General features: G+C 42.8%; 2 protein-coding genes across 2 annotated transcripts; both read right to left on the bottom strand.

Annotated features, from left to right (window-relative positions):
- Window positions 1-9,288: 9,288 nt before the first annotated feature.
- Window positions 9,289-12,427, bottom strand: LOC306961951 (uncharacterized protein). The gene is made up of 2 exons (XM_079554926.1): window positions 12,311-12,427; window positions 9,289-10,394 (listed from the first exon to the last, which is right to left on the bottom strand). The coding sequence occupies exons 1-2, from the start codon at window positions 12,421-12,423 to the stop codon at window positions 9,440-9,442; spliced, it is 1,068 nt and encodes a 355-aa protein (XP_079411052.1). The 5' UTR covers window positions 12,424-12,427; the 3' UTR covers window positions 9,289-9,439.
- A 59-nt stretch (window positions 12,428-12,486) lies between these two features.
- On the bottom strand, window positions 12,487-17,944 carry LOC306962331 (uncharacterized protein; the record flags this gene model as incomplete). The annotated part of the gene is made up of 3 exons (XM_079555450.1): window positions 17,919-17,944; window positions 12,550-13,254; window positions 12,487-12,501 (listed from the first exon to the last, which is right to left on the bottom strand). The coding sequence occupies exons 2-3, from the start codon at window positions 13,234-13,236 to the stop codon at window positions 12,487-12,489; spliced, it is 702 nt and encodes a 233-aa protein (XP_079411576.1). The 5' UTR covers window positions 13,237-13,254; window positions 17,919-17,944.
- Window positions 17,945-19,460: the final 1,516 nt, after the last annotated feature.

The following is a 19,460-nucleotide window of genomic DNA, read 5'->3' on the forward strand; positions in this document are numbered from 1 at the left end:
CACTCAAGCATCGCACTGAAACTCTGCACAAACATGGAGAAAGGTTTGCAAAGCACTTGGGTTTGACCAAGGTTCAACACAGACGCCCCCTAGTGAAGCGTTTTGAAAGTCATGTTTCATGAAACGCTTTGTTTCATGTTTGTTTTGTACAGTGTGATAAAACCAGAATACAAATGTCATTTCAAACCCTAAAGAAGAGACGTGTCACTTGTACATGTATGATAACTTAGGCCGCATTAGGTTTTTGGACTCTTCAGCAGGGGCCACGCCGATTTGTGGGGTGATTATAACTCTGTTGGGTAGTTTAAAAGTAAACTAGCTAAGTGCCTTTAAAAAATAACTTGTTACTGCACTACTTTGTTTATTTATGTGTTTGTGCTGACAAACTACAGCAACAGTCCACGATGAGGGGCTCAACATGAAACGGACAAAAGTTCAATAAAGATGAACACATTTATTTCCGCAGAGATTTGTCAACAAACACGGTGAGCAGCTCCAGTAAAGAACATAGCCTCAGATCTTGGCGTTCGGTCACATTTGAGCCCCGCCCACTCTGAGTCTCTGTGATCTGATTTGCTTCAGAGTTACACTGTAGGTCAGACACCGGGAGTAACATGATGCTAAATAGTGACCCTTTATTTTCTGAAAAAGGCTGAGGCCTCATTGCTCTTAAGTCTGTCAGACTGAGACGTAAAGAAAGAAGTCATGGAGCTTCTGCTTTAGAACATTACACTCCTGCTGGATGTGAAAAGAAAAGTTTGGAAGTATTCCTTAATAATAGGTGTGAAAATCCTGAATTTATGTGATTAAAATATACGGATGTTTGTTCAACCTTTAAACGCATTAATTGTGTGTAATTTAAATAAAGTAAGTAAAATAATTAGTTTTCATTCCATTTTTTATTTATTTACTACATGCTACTACAAGCTCCATGAAAAGTATCAGAATGCCTGAAGAAAGTATAAAACCTCTTATCTTTGGTCTCTTTGAACAATGTGTCTTTTGTTTATCAGTGTGTTCTCAGGAAAAAACACATTTCAAACAAACAATTAAAAGTCAAGGACAACACTAGCCTGGTTTTACCAGACCCTCGTACTTACTACGTTTCGTACAATGGTCTGGAACTTCACAATTGAGCTCTGTTATCAGGTGGGAGGGGTGAACTCCTTTCAAACGATTGGATCTGACTTTCGCTAGCGTTAGGTCGTGACGTATGTAATGTCCCCGAGTGAGTGAAGCAGCTATCATAACTCATCATAGCTCTATCATAGCTCTATCATAACTCTATCATAACTCATCATAACTCTATCATAGCTCTATCATAACTCTGTCATAACTCTGTCATAACTCTATCATAACTCTATCATAACTCTGTCATAACTCTATCAAAACTCTGTCATAGCTCTATCATAACTCTATCATAACCCTATCATAACTCTATCATAGCTCTATCATAACTCTATCATAACTCTATCATAACCCTATCATAACTCTATCATAGCTCTATCATAACTCATCATAGCTCTATCATAGCTCTATCATAGCTCTATCATAGCTCTATCATAACTCTATCATGGCTCTATCATAACTCTATCATAACTCTGTCATAATTCTGTCATAACTCTATCATAACTCTGTCATAACTCTATCATAACTCTGTCATAACTCTATCATAACTCTGTCATAACTCTGTCATAACTCTGTCATAACTCTGTCATAACTCTGTCATAACTCTTGGGAGCATTCCTTGCACATTCCAAGGCTTCAATTTTATTTTCTGGATATTTGGGAGCTGAGCCAGGACATTGAAGAGCTTCCATTGGGTATCCGCCGCCATTGCCAAACTACAACCAGCAAATGCTTGACGTCACCTACAAGCCCCGCCTCCCCCGCTCTCTGAATGGAAGGTAGAAAGTCAACCAATGTAACGTGGCCACTGAGATCAGACCCAGACGTACATGTAGGGAAATGATCATTGACCGGAGTTTGTGGATGGCTAAGGCCAGGCTAGGACGACACAAGCATTTGATGTAAATTAATCTGGATCTGAGCAAAGACCAAAGCCTCCATTTGGAAAAGAGTCAACGTGAATAAGAAGAACTACCCAGCCGGCAAAACAATGTGGGCTCTGCTTGGGTTTGCCCACCTGGGTTATAACTGGGTTTGTCCGCAGTTTCCACGTGGGCCCCATGTGGGCTGGACCTTTACAAGTCAAACTTAACCCTATCTGCTCTAAAGAGCAAGCTCTGGCTCCAGTTATGGTCCTGGTACGCTTAATACAGTGAGCTCTTTGTTTACAGTAAGAAAGCTGAGGCCTCATTGCTCTTCAGTCACAGAGCAACAGGTGAAGAAGGAAGTCATGGATCTTCCGCTTGAGACAGAATTGCAGACTTCTGCTTTGATAGGAACATTCTGAATCTGATGTATGTAGTAAACATTTTTTTTTTTTTAAATCAAACTTATAAAGGTTGAAAAATTATCCATATAGATTATCTGATGTACGGTCATGTGTGTCCCACTTCCTCTGAGTCATGGTTGGTCATGGTGGACCATGACAGATGTGGACAGGACTGTGGTAGATCTACTTTTACTTTGGAGAAAATAGTTACTATAGTAACTGTGGTGAAGAAATTAAACTCATGAGCTTCTTCTGCAACATCTGTCCACATCAGTCCTGCTGCACCACGACTCAGAGGAACTGGGACAAACATGACTCTACAGCAGATACAGATGACAAGGGCTTGTTTCTGTAGAGTGAGAGTCACTAATAATAACATTAACATTTTAATCACATAAATTCAGAATTTTCACACTTATTACTAAGGGATACTTGAATTTCATTCTTTCATTATTACATTCATCAGGATCTCCATAACTTCCTTCTTCACTTCTCAGTCTGTGACTGAAGAGCAATGAGGCCTCAGCCTTTTTAGAGAAAATAAAGAGCTCACTATTTAGTGTCATGTTACTGTCACTCACGGTGTCTGACCTACAGTGTGACTCTGAAGCCAATCAAATCACAGTGACTCACAGTGGGTTGGGCTCAAATGACCAAACGCCAAAGATCCAAGATCTGAGATTAAAATAATAAAACCAGAGTAGAAAGGGTTAAGTTTGACTTGTAAAGGTCCAGCCCACATGGGCCAACACACATGGGGCCCAAGTGGAAACTGCGGACAAACCCACTTACAACCCAGGTGGGCAAACCCAAGCAGAGCCCACAACAGGTGTGTTCGAGATGCGGTTGCGGCTCGCCTGGATGATCGGAGAGTAGCCGGCGCAACGGGGGCGGAGAAAAAAGTCTGAAGCCCATCCGACCGCTCCACATGCAGAGAACAACGAGAGCGGCCTCAGATCACGCAGCGTCTCGTTCAGATATCACGTTCATTTCTAGTATATCCTAAATAAAAGTCATTCACCTCCTGCTCTGTTTCCTTCACTCCAGAGACATCATTCTTCATCAGAGGAAACTTTCCCATTTGTTTGTTTGTTCAAGTTTGTGAGATAAAACACGTCCTTTTAAATCATAATGTTCTGAAAAGTATCAAACATGAGCTCTATTTTAGGGGCGATGCATAACTTTAATAGTTTCAGTCATAGTTTATTTGTTCAGATCTAAAGAGGAGAGGGGAGGGGGCGAGGAGCACGATTCTGATCACACAGACTCGTATCCAATCACCTGAGCGTGAGCCGCGGACAGGTGGGTGTTTTCCCATCATGCACTGGGCCGAGGAGCTGCTGCAGTTGCCTCTGGAGACATGCAGCGGCTGATCAAGTCGGCTGCTCTCGGGTCGGGTCTCACGATCTTTCCGTGCCCCATGTGCCCGTGACATCAGAGCCCGTCTGGAGCAAGTCGGACAGAAATCTAACCGGCACCGTGCGTCTGCAGTCGGCTGTCAAAACTGCGTCCGTCTGGCTCATCTCGAACACACCTATTGTTTTGCTGGCTGGGTGATTAGATTGTGCTGTGCTGTGGAGCGGTTTGGGGGAAAGGGGAGGGGGGCATGTCACCATTCTGATTGGTCAGGCCTCTGAGAGTCAATAGACGGCTTACATATTCAAAGTTATCTTTCTCTTCACATATTTAAACCAGGCTCTATCATGACTTGTTCACAGAAAATATAGGCAATTCATCTCCAAATCCGTACGACACAAGTGCTTGTTTGTCTTATCCCTGAATTACGACCATATAAGACGTCTACTAAAACAGCGCCCCCAAGCTCCCATTGAGGGTATGTACATTACATTTAACCCAATTCAAAATACCTTTATTGTATGTAGTGTATCTGACCAACTGTGACGACGATTCCAGAATGGGGGTAAAAAGGGCAGCCCCAGATCTTCAGCCCTGACACACCTGTGGAGGAACTGAACGTCCAGCTGTGCCAAAGGCTCTCCAAGCGCGCTCTGGACCATTACGCATCACACCTCCTATCTTATTATAATATATAGGGAGGCTCGGTTATGCGTCATTTCCACTCCATAGCTCTCCTGTCCTCTTCTATCTCTGTCCTCAAACGTCCTAGTGTTGTAAGACTCCGTGTCACCCAAACGTCCGGTTGTCTGGTGACCTCTGCGAGCCTCGGGTCTGCCGGGTTCCAGTGCAAATGATTCGGGGAAACTAAAGCAGATTTCTTGTAGAAAACAAATCATATGAAAACTAAATAAAACGAAATTCAGAGAAAGATTTATGTGGTATAGAGTTTAATGATGAAAGGAAAAGGTGTTTATGTATTTTTTTCCATTTATTTATTTACTGCTACTCATATTCTACTCTATTCTGAACTGTTCTTTGAGTTTGATCACTTTCTTACTTTTTCTCAAGTAATATTATTTTGAAGTATTTGTACTCTTGAGTGTGTAGTTCTCTTTTTACTGAGTAAACCTGCAAGCGGCAAACTGAATTAAAATAAGAAGAAAATGAATGTAATGAATACTGCAATGAATCTAGAACCTGTATTAATATGATTGTGTCTTATCATAAGAATGATGTATTTCCATTTTTTTCTGGGGTATTATTTACACATATCAGAATATTCACCATTGTTATAATATATTTATATGCAATAAATACATACAAACATCATTCTCATGTGTGTGTGTGTGTGTGTGTGTGTGTGTGTGTGTGTCGTGGGTTGATCATATAAATGTGATGTCAATGGAGCTCAAATTAAAGTATTGTGTACATTTGACCATAAAACAGAAGCATCTCTGGGTTCCTTTGTGAGCTGGTCTACAACACTAAGAATTGGATAAAAATCTCAGACAAACTCTGACTTGGAGTGTCCAGAACTCCATGAAGCAAATCTGTCCCTGCAGCTGTTAGATCAGGGGTGCCCAAAGTGGGGCCCGCGGACACAATTTTGTCGGCCCGCCATAGAGTGACCTACTTTTGCACTGCGTGTGGTTAATACTAACTCTCTTTCATTCATTCTCAATGGTAAATATGGATGCAGTACACTTTTTGACCACGAGCGTCAAATTGGGGGCGCTGTTTCACCCCTTTCACAGAGGTATTTATCAATTACACAGCATTGTAACATCAACTTTCACAGTTTTCCAACTTTTATTGCAAAGGTTGTTGACATCAACAACAGTATATGTTAAAAAAGTGACTTATAAAAGAATTGATGCTGAACTGACATATCAAAATAATCTAATGTGGCATTTTCTTTGAGTGAACGAATGAGGTAAAGTTACTGTAGGTGCTGTAGATACAGGTGATTTTTTTTTTTTTTGCACTAAATTGCTACAGTTCGTTTTAACCCCTTAACTCCCACCTGAACCGAGCACATTTTCTCCAGTTTGGCTTTACCCCAGTCCAAAAGCTTCTGGAAAAAAGCTGTGAAAATAGCAACAAAACTGAGACGAAAACAATGATGGAAATGTGACAAAAAAGTGATGAAAAAGTGGCAAAAATGTCACAAAAAATGACCAAAAAAAATGACAAAAATGTGACAAAATGTGACAAAAAAATTACAAAAATGTGATAAAAATTGACAAAAAAAGATCCTCTCGGTTCAGGCGGGAGTAAAGAGGTTAATATAAAATGTTGTTTGCATAGATAGAATCAAATGCAAACGTAGGCTATTGAAAAAATAAAAAGTAAATAAAATAAAGTAGCTCTGTAATTTGCAGTTATATGTGTTTTTTGTGCTTGACATCGCCGTGTTTGGCCCGCGACTCACAGGCACTTTTTCATTTTGGCCCTCGGAGACGAAAAGTTTGGGCCCCCCTGCATTAGATGTTTACATCATAGGGAAGAATGATGATGTTCCTCAGCACAAAACAGATCAGACATGATGCAAGACCCTCATATGCTGCTATTTGATGAAGTCATGTTTACATTACCACAGTAGCCTGTATGATTTACATGAGGACGGCATATGGGACTGAGTGGTTAGTGATAAATTCCTTTTCAGTGTGGAGTTTGCCTGCGCCACAAGATAAGATAAGATAAACGTTATTAGCCCCAAAGGGGATTAATCTTGTGCTACAGTGACGATCATCTGCGCACACAAAACCTACACGCTCCTGCCCACTGCTCCTGACGGCTCGCCCCAGTCGAAGGAGGGGCCAAATGCAAAGACACATTTTGTAATGACACATAAATCATCTTAACCTTTAATCTGCACTCCTGTGTTGAGCCCAGTATGTCATGCATAGAAACACACATAGGTAGAATGATTATTATGACCAAGACATTTATTTTGGAAAAAATAGAAAAATAATAAAATGTGTAATGTTGTCCATATAAATCCCAGGCATCAGAAGAGCCCCACACTATGATTCAAAACAGCCCCACACTATGATTCTCCTGCACCGTACTTCACAGTGAGGAGAGGGTTTTGATCTTGGTGTGCTGAAGAAGAAAAGAGATTGCAGAGTTTAAGTTACTTTCGGCCACTCTGAGAACTCTGACAAAGACCTGTAGCGCCTCCCAGAGGGCATGAGCGTGACCAGGTGGTGAGCGGGGTGTGTGTGGTCTGAGGTGATTTTCTGCACTCGCTGTGTGACGCGTCTGTGATACAAAGTCTCTATGGATGGGAGTGTGTGGCCAGTGGATTTTGGATGATTTGTTGATTTACGTTGGAGTTTTGTGCGTGGATGACTGTCCAAGTTTCCATACCAGACAATGATTGATGATGTGAGGATACTCTCAGTTATGGCTGTTAAAAACTGAAGGAGGACGTCGTGCATGACTCTGAACTTTTGGAGCTGTCGCAAGAAAAACGGTCCTTTATTGGCTTTTTTGTAGGTTTCATCTACGTGCCGCTTCCATTTGAATGTGTAATGTGGGTAGAGACAATAGGCACTTATTTCCTCTCCTTGTCTGATGAATTGCTGATTCGATGTCCAAATGTCACTTTGCATACAAAGCTGTGCGGATCTTCTTGCTTTTTCGTTGTGATAGTATTTACAGCTCTTTACTGGCAGCCGAGTCTTTGGGATCTGTTCATTTCAAAGCGCCGTTCGGAAAACTGGCTCCTTTTAATATATATTTTTTTATAACTAAACAATATCTAAGACGTGTTCCTTGGTTGAAATAATCTAATATTACATTTCTTTTACGTAACTAACAAAAAGAGTCTGCAACTGTCACAAATCATTTAGCTTTGACTTTAGTGCAAAATCTTTCACTTGTGTGGCCTGCTCCATTTTTGGGCTGGTTCTTGTGTTCGTTCGGGGGAGCTCTGGGTTGAATTGACTGAAAAATAGATCCGGCTCTTTTAAAGAGGGGGTATTATGCTTTTTTCAGCCACATAGCACCAGTCTATAGCACACTACAATGATGACGAAACCTTCTGTTGGTCTGTAAATGCAGTAAATTAGAATAACTGCCTTGTATAAAATTGCTCTTTCAAAATGGCGGTAGCGAAAGACTTGAAATAGGCCCTGTCTCTTTAAGAACCTCTGACCCTTTCCGACACGCCCCCTCCACACGCTGTCTGTGGCATCACAACACTGCGCTCGTTGTCTCAACTGTATTGAAACTACGATCGGTGCATTTTAATTTTTATTGTTGGAAAGGAGCTACTGTTTATCACTTTGTGAACAATGGCCACACAGGATATTATTTGGAGACAAACCTTCCACACCGGACGCTTGGAAGGGGCTCTTGCCTGAAAAATAACTGCTGTTTGGAGGCTATCTCTTTGCATCTGCCATGCCCTATGGATCTCTAACTATACCCCCATGGACAACACCAGGATCTGCAGGAGCCCATACGATTCAAAAGACGGACATTATCTGTGCAGGTGGACAGTGGTTTTTCGAGGTTACCCCGTTAGCTTGTTATAATCGACTACAGCTCATTGTTGATGAAAAGTCTGCAATAAACCACAAATGTGTAAAGCCAGGCTCATTGTGTGATCATCGTAAAGGCTGCTTCAAGTAGTTGCTGCTTTATTGACGTTATTTGTGCATAATATGCTGCCTGTTTTCAATGAATGTTGTGAAGGTGAAGGTTGTTAGCTTGTCGTGGCTAATAGTGCCTTAGCTCCGGGAGAAAACCACTCGGCTACGACTCACTGTAGATGAAATGTGAGCAATAAACTACAAAATCAACAAGCCAGGCTCCGTGTGTGATCATCATAAAGGCTGCTTCAAGCAGTTGCCTGTTTTAGTGACGTTTTCAATGCATAATATGCTGCTTGTATTCAGTGAATTTTCCCGTTAGCTTGTCGCGGCTAGCTTGTTAGCTCCGGGAGAAAGCCACTCGGCTATGACCCATTGTAGATGAAATGTGAGCAATAAACTTCCAAATCAACAAGCCTGGCTCCGTGTGTGATCATTGTTAAACGGTTCTTTATGTGTGTGGTGGTTTTATTGACTTTATGTGTGCATATTTCTCGTTTTCACGTGATGACTCGAGGTTTAGCTTAGCATTAGCTTTCTCCGGAGGCTCTGGGCATCATCAAGGCCCAGCGCAGAACCAGACACTGAAATAAGTGTTCTTGTCACCGGTTTTAATCCTGGGTGTTTCGGTAACAGAAACACTGATGTGTCTCTTTGTAAAAGTCTGCTGTGGCTCCGGTTCACAACACATGAAGCTAATCCTCCATGATGACTCTGTTTACATCTTAGGGCTAGACACTGCGGGGAGGGGGTTCTGCTGAGGAGCAGTGGTTGGTTACTCGGCTGGTGACGAAAGGTCGGAGGCGTATCCTGGAGGTCGGAGGCGTTTCCTGAAGGAACCAGGCGTTTTATCCCTAAAATGGCTGCCATCGGAGTTTTTACAGATTACTCGAAAATACGTGAATGTGCTAAGGCAACACTTCAGGCATGTTTTTAATGAGGGAATGACTTAATAACATGATGTAAAGCTTGAAAAAGTCGATTTTGCATAATACCCCCCCTTTAACAATTTAGATCCTGTTCAAACTGTCCACCTTAAAGAGCCGTTCAAAAGAGCTGCTTAGTCATGAACATCACATCACTACTTTTTCGACTCATTTCGTCTTCTTCTTTTCTTTCGTTTTCTTTTCTTCTTCCTTTTCTTTATCAGTGAAGTGACCAAGTCGCACATGCCTTCCAGTATGTTTATCGGGTCGAGGTGTTTGACCGATACGTTGGTTGTGAACAAGACGGTTCTATGGTCAGAAAAGTTGTTTCTTTCCACAGACAGATCGCTGAAGGCAACCTCGGGGCGAGTGATGACCAGGTCTAAGGTGTGGCCTCCTCTGTGAGTCGGCCCGGACACGTGCTGAACCAGGCCAAAGTCATCCAGGAGCTTCTGGAAATCACGCGACTCTTTAGAACCTGGATTGTCGACGTGAATATTGAAATCTCCCCCGATTATGACCAGTCTGAAGGTGGAAAAAGCCCAGGACAAAAGAGCATGCAGCTCGTCAAAAAAACCTTTATATGCTTTCGGACGGTAGATGTTCAAGATGAGAACAGGCTCGTCCGTTTTTTGGCGTCTCAAAGAAGCCGCCACATATTCGAAGCCTGTGTCACAGTGATAAGGGACATGTCTCACAATGAAAGCCTCTTCGTTGAAGACTATAGCTACGCCGCCTCCTCGACCGAAGCGTGGAAAGCTGAGGAAATTGTATCTAGGAGGCAGGATCCTCCTGAGAGCGCCATCGGTTAAGTAGTTCACATTCAGCCAGGTCTCTGTGATGAGGAGAACGTCCAATTCGTTGTTCAGAATCAGGTCAATAAGTGCCCTGTCGTTTTCACGGATTAATTTATTAACCGAGCGAGCATTGACCAGCGCCATCTTCAGCTCCCGCTCCTCTTCATCACTGCTCGAGTTACTGCTGCTGCTCGAGTCACTGCTGCTTTCACTCTCGCTGCTGCTTTCGTCATCATCATCACTCGGAGGGTCAGGAGAGGGCCCTGGGTTGGGACTGGGTCGGGACTTGTTTACAGCTTTCTTCACCAATTTCCTACAGAGATAAAGAGCAGTGTTAAACGTAAGGTTCGGTTGATATATTTCCTATCGTTATAGCTGGACATTTTATAGATTGTTTGAAAGCTTATATCAGGGATGCCCAAAATTTGGCCTTTAGACCAGTTTGATTTGCCCCACATGTGTGAGTTGAGATGTGCTTATCACAGTGAGTGCAGTACTGTTTTGGGGATTTAGCTGTTGAGTGCCAACAATCCAGACCATTTTCATGATATTTGTAGCACCACAGCGTATTCTATGTTATAGCTATGGACACATGCTATGGTTCGTTTGAAAGGTGAGACTCTAAGCTCTCCATAGGTGGAAACAGTTTAATCCTACGTGCCTCAGTTAGGCTAGTTTGGATCGAAATCACTGATTTTTTTCTAGATTTGAAGACAACAGGGGTTTTATGCAACACTCTCCTTTCTGATTAACTCCTCTTTCCTCTCTGGACGGACACTAACGTTATGGGAAATGGCAAAATGCCAAAATATTTCAAGTCAATTTTCAATGACAACATTATTGACACGTTTTGAAACACCGCTTGTTATCGATCGCTTTTCATCGCGTGTGCATTTAAACAGCCTGGTTCTCAGATTGAAGACTTTAACAGGATGCTTCTCAGCCGTCCTTGGACCGATTTTAACCATTTAAAAACTCAGAGAAATGTTAAAATCTCAACTGTTTCGATCTGTAGTCGCTCCAGAAAGCGAGAGAGAAGTGTCGGGTTCACAGCTGTTCACAACACAACACCACGCCCCCACGGACTAAAAGAAAGAAAGAACAGAAACACAATAATATAAATGAAATGTCCAGATCGTGACTTTTCACAAGTCTTTGATTATTTATTTCACTTCTGTTCATCACAGAGCTACCAAAATCACACATAGGGTGTATTAGAGTGTTCTATTTTTTTCCGTTTTTGACACTCAATGTGTTAAGTTACTGACAAAAAAAGTGCAATAATTTAGCTGCTGGACACAGTGCTGGAAGTGGAAAGATTAACTTTTCTGGAGTTGCTGCATATGGAGGTGTTTGCAAATCAGTAATACAACAGAGACGTCGCCTTCTGTTGGAAGACAGTCTCGTTTTAAATTACACACATTTATTCAAATAAGTTCTAATAAAGTTTCTAAGAGTTGTAGATCACTCACAGATTACCCACCGCAGATCATTTTTGTCAAGTTTTTTTTTTTTTATAGCATCACAAATCCTCCACAGGACTAGAACTAGAGCAATACCCTGACTAGACTTGAATTTGAACTATCTTATGCCCTTCTACAGCAGTAAAAGTATTCAAAGGTTTAATCTTACGTGTTCAGAGGCAGAGTTTCCGTGGCTACTGCCGTCTGTGTTTGGTGGACTCTGATAAAGACTGAGGGGCAGAGAGGAGGGGCTCACTGTTGGATCTGCTTTTCAGATATTTCTCAACATCTGAACTCAACAACCCCTTTTACCATAAACAGCTTTGGTCTGAAGTAAATGTATTACAACACCGTACGTAAGTAGAAGTCTTGAGGATCTGTCCTTTACATGAGCAATCTTTGAACGTTCTTTTACTCCGTAAACCACCTGAACCCACATCTGAAAGCTTCTTGAAAAAAACCCCCCCGTCAAAATAGCAACGGAAAAGAGGATTAAAAAACACGACAAACAAGTGACAAAAAATCGTGCCAGAAAAGTGACAATGGCAACTAACTAGAGCCTGTGTGAAAATGACATAAAGCAAGGCTGGACGAGCCATCAGGAGTTTTCCTGGTTGACAAACATTTTTTTGGCCTGTGCATCCGTTCTTTTTCTTCTATCTAGGGTCGGATTACCGAAGGCAGCAGTCTGAGCAGAGATGCCCAGCCTTCTCTATCCACACACACTTCCTGCAGCTCTTCTGGGGGCTAACAAAGCAAGACTTACGTGATCTGTGAAAGTTTTTCAGACAGATTCTTTGCGGCCTCATCGATCTTCTTGGCAGTGTCTCTCAGAGATTTGCTTGCTTCTGTCTCATGTTCGTCTTTTATGGCCTTCATCCAGTTGTCAATGGCTTCAGGAAGAGAAAAGGCCAGTCCAGCCACTCCGCCTAAAAACTATGTTCAAGAAGGGTGTAACTTAGAACACAAACTGCAAAATAGAAGAATGTAAAGAAAAATACTGACCCGGGACGCTCCTTTAATGGCCGCAGCTTTTCCAATCTGCTTCCCTCCTGCTGCGACGGCAGCAGAGGCCAGTTTCCCCTCCAGCTCCAGGGAGAACACAGACAGGATGCCGATGACATCAGTGATGAGTGAGGAGGCCAGGCGTTTGGTGATGGTTTTCACCAGGGTGTTGTCCATCAGTTTTTTGATCAAATCGTCCAGATCTTTTATGTCAGTGTCACTGTCCAGTCCGCCCCGTCGTGTCATGGCCTTCAGAAACTCATTTACGACATGTTTGTCCCGTTCCTCTGTGCTTCTGGATGGACACTGGTCTCTCAGTTCTTCAAACAGCTCTTGTATTTCGTCTGCGATCTCGTTGCATCTCTCGTCTATCTGCTTGACTCGCTCCAGTTTGTTGCTGGACTTGAAATGCTCGGTGATCTTGGTGACCAGGCTGACTCCTGTTCCAAGGCCTGCAGCCACAGCTCCGGCCGCTGCCAGAGACGCTCCTCCGGTGAGGGGCGCTGCACAAATGGACAAAACTGACCCAACCACAGCCGCAGTGTTCCCGATAGTCTCCCAGGTGTTACAGTCCTCCCTCAGAGACTCCAGCTTCCGAGCCAGACCCCTCAGGTTAGAGCTGCACTCCTCCGCTTCCTCCATCCACTCATACATGAGCTTCAACAGGCGGTCCGCGGCCCTTCCCATCGTCACTCCAATCTGGACCTGCCAAAGAGAAAACACACACTGTCCATAGGGTTGTGCCGATGGACGATATCATCGTCCATCGTGATGGCTGAGCAACATCACGAAGAAGAGCCACCATCGTGATGCCACGCCCCCTCCTGTCAGAAACACGCACAGATCTTCTGTAGGCTTTGTAAACCGACAAACTTTGCAGGGATTGCACCGTAAATTAAATCACGAATATAACTAATATGCGCGCTAGTTTCTGTGGCCTGCCAGAAGCCATGATGTGTTAGCCGTAATTATTAAACTAAAGACGCAGCGCTGCTCTACTTATGACGCGCGGGGCTCTCTCTCTCTCTACAGCTCAGAGTTTAACAGCGCGTGGTTTTGCTTTGCTTTGCTGCGTACGGAAACTTAAACCGTTTTAAAATAGCGAGATAGCGCTCACATCGGAGCTAGCATGGGCACGCATGGGTTTGGAATATTCTCACGAAGAACTGAGAGAGGAGAGAAAGAGGCGGTGTAGGAGGTACAAAGTTACGAGCTCACGGACCGGGCGGCGCGTGGAGCAGCTTCAAAAACGTAAGCTACGACGCAAACATGTACATATTGTCCCGTTCACCCACTGTTTCTTAAACACTACGTTAAAATTGAGCAAATGCAAATAATAAGCTCCGATTTACATTTCTATTAGCGTGATGAGAGCCTTATTGAGGAGAAGTTGACAAATAAGTTGTTCTCTCCACTCCGCCCTCCGCAGCAAATGCGTTGCAATGTTGAACGTTCAGAAACATTCCACATGGTCCACTCCGCTCCAAGGGGCCTACGTGGCCTCTCCGCCACTCCACGATAAAAATACGGATCAACCCTATTTTCAGGTCCGTCTGCGCCCCGGCCGGATCAAGCTCCACAGTTCAGACCGCACCAAATGGGAAAGAGAACGACAATATCCGTAGCTTCAAAGTAAATACCCTCCGAGCGGACTTTATTTTAACGAAAATGTCACTATTTCACACAAAGTGCCCTCGATAATTCCCTCTGCGGAGTTTGTTATCACAAAAACAATCACACGACCCGATTAAGCTTCTGTTGCTTTCGTTCACGTAACTTTTTTTCCTGCCTCTCTCTCCCTCGCGCATGAGGGGGGCACAGGCTTCATGCTTCAACGCGGTATAGCTTGCATGCTCATTAATAGTTGTTTATTATTTTATTGGGAGGTTTATTTCTCAAAGTCGTTGCTTTGTGCGCGTGCTCCTCGTGGAGCTGGAGCACTGACGGAGAGGACCGGGGCGGACTGAAGCGGAGACAGTGGGCGTTGGTGTCGCAGCCGTTCGGAGTCGGGGCGGAGCGGAGCGGAGCTGAGCGCACAGGCGGATGATGTGGAATCCCGGGGTTAAAGGTTGATCCAGCGGCATCGAAGATCTTGGCTGGTATGTGCATGTGTGGTATTTCATCAAATACCAACAATAACAACAACTTTCATTTACGTTCAAATATCCATTGCCATCAATGTAAGAGCTTGTAAGAGCTTGTGAAAAAGCTTGAAGGAAATAAGTCAAGCTGATCACAGAGCAGACAGATGAAATGGAAAAGGGACCATAGAACATTTCAGTGATATTTTTGCTTATAACATGTTGTCTCTCTGCCTCTGCGGTAATAGTTTGACTGTGAATAACTGTAAAGGACCAATGCTGATAAATATATTTACACAGAGGTATATGTCAAAAATAAATAACTACTACTTCATAACAGAAATCATCAGTGCCAATATTGGCTCAAGTCAGAGCTGCAGTTTGGGCATGCTGGTGCCCAGAGTGAATTCTGAGCAGCAGCACTTTCCTGGGCCTTATAAACACACATAAACAACCATACTCTTACATAGTGGACGGAAGAACAAATCAACGAGGCCAAGATGGCTCCTATAAACAAAGTTTTTTCTCAATTAATTACATTGTTTCTGTTCCTGGCATATAGCACACGTTTCTCTGAACACCGCATACCATTTCCTTTGTAAGGACCCAATTCACAAGGCTCTGCACGATTATCTCAAAATGTTTTACTTGAGGATAAATTGCAAATGGCCTTCAGAAAGAAACAATGCAACCAGCATCCACCAGCAGATGGCGACACTATTGAGTCAGAAACAAACTAAAATGTGTCCTTAAAGTTTTCTAAAAGATGTGGAATAAACACGCTATCTCCAGAGACATCTTATCCAATGGGCTTGCAGGGGCTGGAGCCCGAGGGCCTACCAGTCAAGGGCCTATCAGAAAAAGGAAAAATAAAATAAAAAAGTGATTAGTTGATTTTCATTTCAATCACTTGACAGGGTTTGCGCTGAGGGAGGGTGGGGGCCCACAATTCTGGGGCCTATGGGTACACTAAGGTGGGCCTGGCTATCTCTGCTGTGCATCCGTTTACCATAGAAGTAAAACGCCCTTTAACCATGTCCGTGTGGAAAGAAAGCGGTGCACTGGGAAAAGGCTGAAATGTTATGCACACGTGGCCATGAATCTTTTTATGTTATCAGCAGCAGCAGAAGTAAACACAGGAAGGAACGGGCCGCATGACGGCGCAGCTGCCACTTGAGTCCAGGAGAGTGAGAGGCCTGACCCCGAGTCAAACCGTGACTCATGCAGTGCTGACAGCTCCTCTTTAAATACTCCCTGCTGCACTTGGAAAACCACCCCGATTAATGTCAGCATGTGGAGGGCAGCAGCTTGGATGCTTGAGATCTAGTCCCTTTAAATGAACCAAATTAAAATTATTAAAATGAAACGATGATGTGGCAGAGCTTGAGAAGACCCCTGCTGGCAGCGGTGGGAATAACTTATTAAGGCGAGACTGCAGGTGTTTGGGCCGATATCAATTTGAAACGTCTGCTATAGATTATTGTAAAGAATGTATGAGGAAAAATGTATTGCAAGTTTTCTGTTATTTTATGTTTTGATATAGAAATGAGACTGAGAGATTTTATGCCTAAAAAATGTCTTTTCATTGACAAAATCTAAATAATGGATAAACCCAGGTTTAATGTTTCTTTTTATTTTGTTTAGATTTTAGTTACTTAGATTTCTTCAGAGGGGATTTTGGATTATAGTTTAGTTTTTGAAACACTCAAATTTCGCCTTGTTTTTTTTTGGGTTAAAAGCTGAATAAATCAGGCAGGAAAACAAGACATAAAAAAAATACATCTGAAATACGTACAAATCTTGCTACTGGAAAGTTTGGAGTTTACAGGAGCTACTACATTGGTGAGGTCGTTGCATGAGTGGGTCAAAAGCCTAATTTGGAGAAAACCAGCCCTAAAGTTTTGCACCGTGTGCACATGCACGACACATTTCTTTGGTCTTTCGTTCTGGTGGCTCCCAGAAGGGAAATGACCATATTTGGATTAGCATAATCTCGAGGACCCTTCATGACACATGCATATAAAATAGGTCAACATTCCTCCAGTTTGGCCTCACCCAAATCTAAAAGCTTCCTGAAAAAAGCGTCAAAAAGAATCAAGAAATGGCACGATAGACACTTTTCTATTGTCCCCACGATATGTATGGTCATATCACACAGCACTGGTCGCAACACAGGTGAGAGTCTCAACATAAGTGTCGCTGACAAAGACTTCTGGTACTTCAACAGAGTACAGACGATGACTCGAGAACGACTCCTGTACGACTGAGAGCCTACACGGACATGTACAACTACAGTAGTATTATGTGGAAGTAACACTAGGCTCTTGCTTGAAGGAAAAACTCAGTCGCTCTCATGGAGTAACCAAATAGAATTACAGTCTTATGTGTTTTTTTTGTAATTGTACTTTTGTAAAGCGACATCATTATTTTAGCAGATAATTCACACAATGTGAGTCAGTGGCATCTCCAGTCCTCATGCCCAGGACAGAAACCATGTAAACCCATGTCAAACTATATTATTGAAATGTTCAGGGGGGCATTTTGTGCAATATAAACTCTCACCTGGACACACATGAATTACCGAATCATCACAATAAGGCGTTTAATCATTGCACTGGCAACAATATCTCCCACACTTAATATGTGAAAAAAATAATCAGGGGATTTTTTTAATACTGTAGCAAATTCTTTGAATGATTTATTGAGCTTTTGATTCTATAAAACAAGGCAAAGCTTCTTCTTTAAAGGTTGTTTGCACACAATAATAACATTGTGTGCAAACAACATGTTCAGAGTAACATGGCCTACTCTGAACATGAAATCCCTAATCCCTTTAGAACAAACCTATGAAAAATAAAAATATAACCTGGTTCTGTTCAGTCCATTATTTTTTTTTTTACATAACTTTTTTTATTATTAAGAACACAACATGACAGCAAACTTGCAATGGCATTTCCTCTCATATTTATGTCCGTCATCTGCAGCGCCTCGCCTGAAGTAAAAAAAATGAGACAAATGAAGCCACAGAGCAGCTAAAGTGGAAGACGTGCCAGCCTGTGGTTCTCGTGATGTTGGGCTGGGCGTGGGCCAAATGCGGGCCAGTGTAGACGGATAAGAACACATCAGAATAAAAAGTTCGCACATGTTGAAGCGCTGAACAGAATCCTATAAAACACGCACCAAAGTTCAGCTGCAGGACTTCACGTGCGCATTACCGGGACTAGAGTACGACTTTAACTGTTTTATGTCCTTCTACGGCAGTAAAAAGATTCGAAAGTCTTCTCTTACGCGTTGAGGCTGTGGCTGCTGCCGTCTGTGTGCTGGTGCCCCCTCGTCACTCTCAGACCCCGCACGCCTTCTTCTCTCCCCTGGCCCGGGAGAGGAGCTCCGGCGCGCTTTCGCTGTTCCCACAGAGCCGAGTTCAAACACATGTACCACGGTCAGACGTCCACAACTGTTGACCGGTTCTCCCCGCGGTAGCGCACGAGGGCGCGCACTTGTGGCCTGCTCCTGATGCTCAGTCCGTCTGCCTCTGGTAGTGTGGCCAAACCGAGCCACTTCCTGGTTGCACGTCTTGTAGGAGTAGGGGAAAACTGCAGACCCGGAGCCGAGACAGAAATACCGTCAAGCGAATCCACCGTGATAGATAGTGCGCCCTCTGCTGGTAAAGACGAATATACGACGGTATTAGGTCTTGGGAAGATTGATTTTGATCAACTCAACGTACGTGAGTAGACTTTAACCCTCGTGTCGCCTTCGCGGGTCTTTTTGACCCGCTGTCATGTTCCGGGCATTTGGATGCAAGGTGACACAAGGGGGCGCCCTTCCAACCATCTCAGTGTAAATGTGAATTGACTTTCTTCAGAGTGAGACTTTAGGTCAGACACCATGAGTGACAGTAACATGACGCTAAACACAATGTGCTCTTTGTTTGCAGTAAAAAGGCTGAGGCCTCATTGCTCTTCAGTCACAGACTGAGAAGTGAAGAAGGAAGTCATGGAGCTTCTGCTTTAGACAGAACTTCAGACTTCTGCTGCATGTAGGGGTCATATTATATCATATCAAATTTGGTATGCAAAGTGCTTTATAAATAAAGATTGATTGATCATAATCTGAAACTAGTAAAAACATAATATATGGAAATAATTATTACAATTACAAAAAGAAAAATATTTGAAAATCATCTATCTAATCAAAAAAATAGTTTTATTTAGTCTTATTCTAAAAAAAAGAAAAACCCAAACCATTTGTATCTGCTGTAAAGTCATGTTTGTCCCAGTTCCTCTGAGTCGTGGTGGGTCCTGGTGGACCATGACAAATGTGGACAGGACTGTGGTAGATCTACTTTTACTGTGGAGAAAACTACTATAGTAACTGTTGAAGAAATTAACCTCACGAGCTTCTTCTGTAACATCTGTCCACATCAGTCCTGCTGCACCACGACTCAGAGGGACTGGGACACACATGACTTTACAGCAGATATAAATGGTTAGGGTTTGTTTGGGTTTTCTTTTTTAGAATGAGAGTAAATAAAAATAAAAAACTATTTTTTTGATTAGATACAGCATTTTTGTAATTGTAGTTGTTTTCCATATATAATGTGTTTACTACAGATTTGAGTTTCAGAATATGATCAATCAATCAAACTTTATTTATAAAGCACTTTTCATATGGAAAGACATCACAAAGTGCTTTACAGACTGCAACATTTGATATGATATAATATGACCCCTACATGCAGCAGAAGTCTGAAGTTCTGTCTAAAGCAGAAGCTCCATGACTTCCTTCTTCACTTCTCAGTCTGTGACTGAAGAGCAATGAGGCTTCTGA

Source organism: Gobius niger (assembly GCF_951799975.1).
Source record: "Gobius niger genome assembly, chromosome: 4".
NCBI lineage: Eukaryota > Metazoa > Chordata > Actinopteri > Gobiiformes > Gobiidae > Gobius > Gobius niger.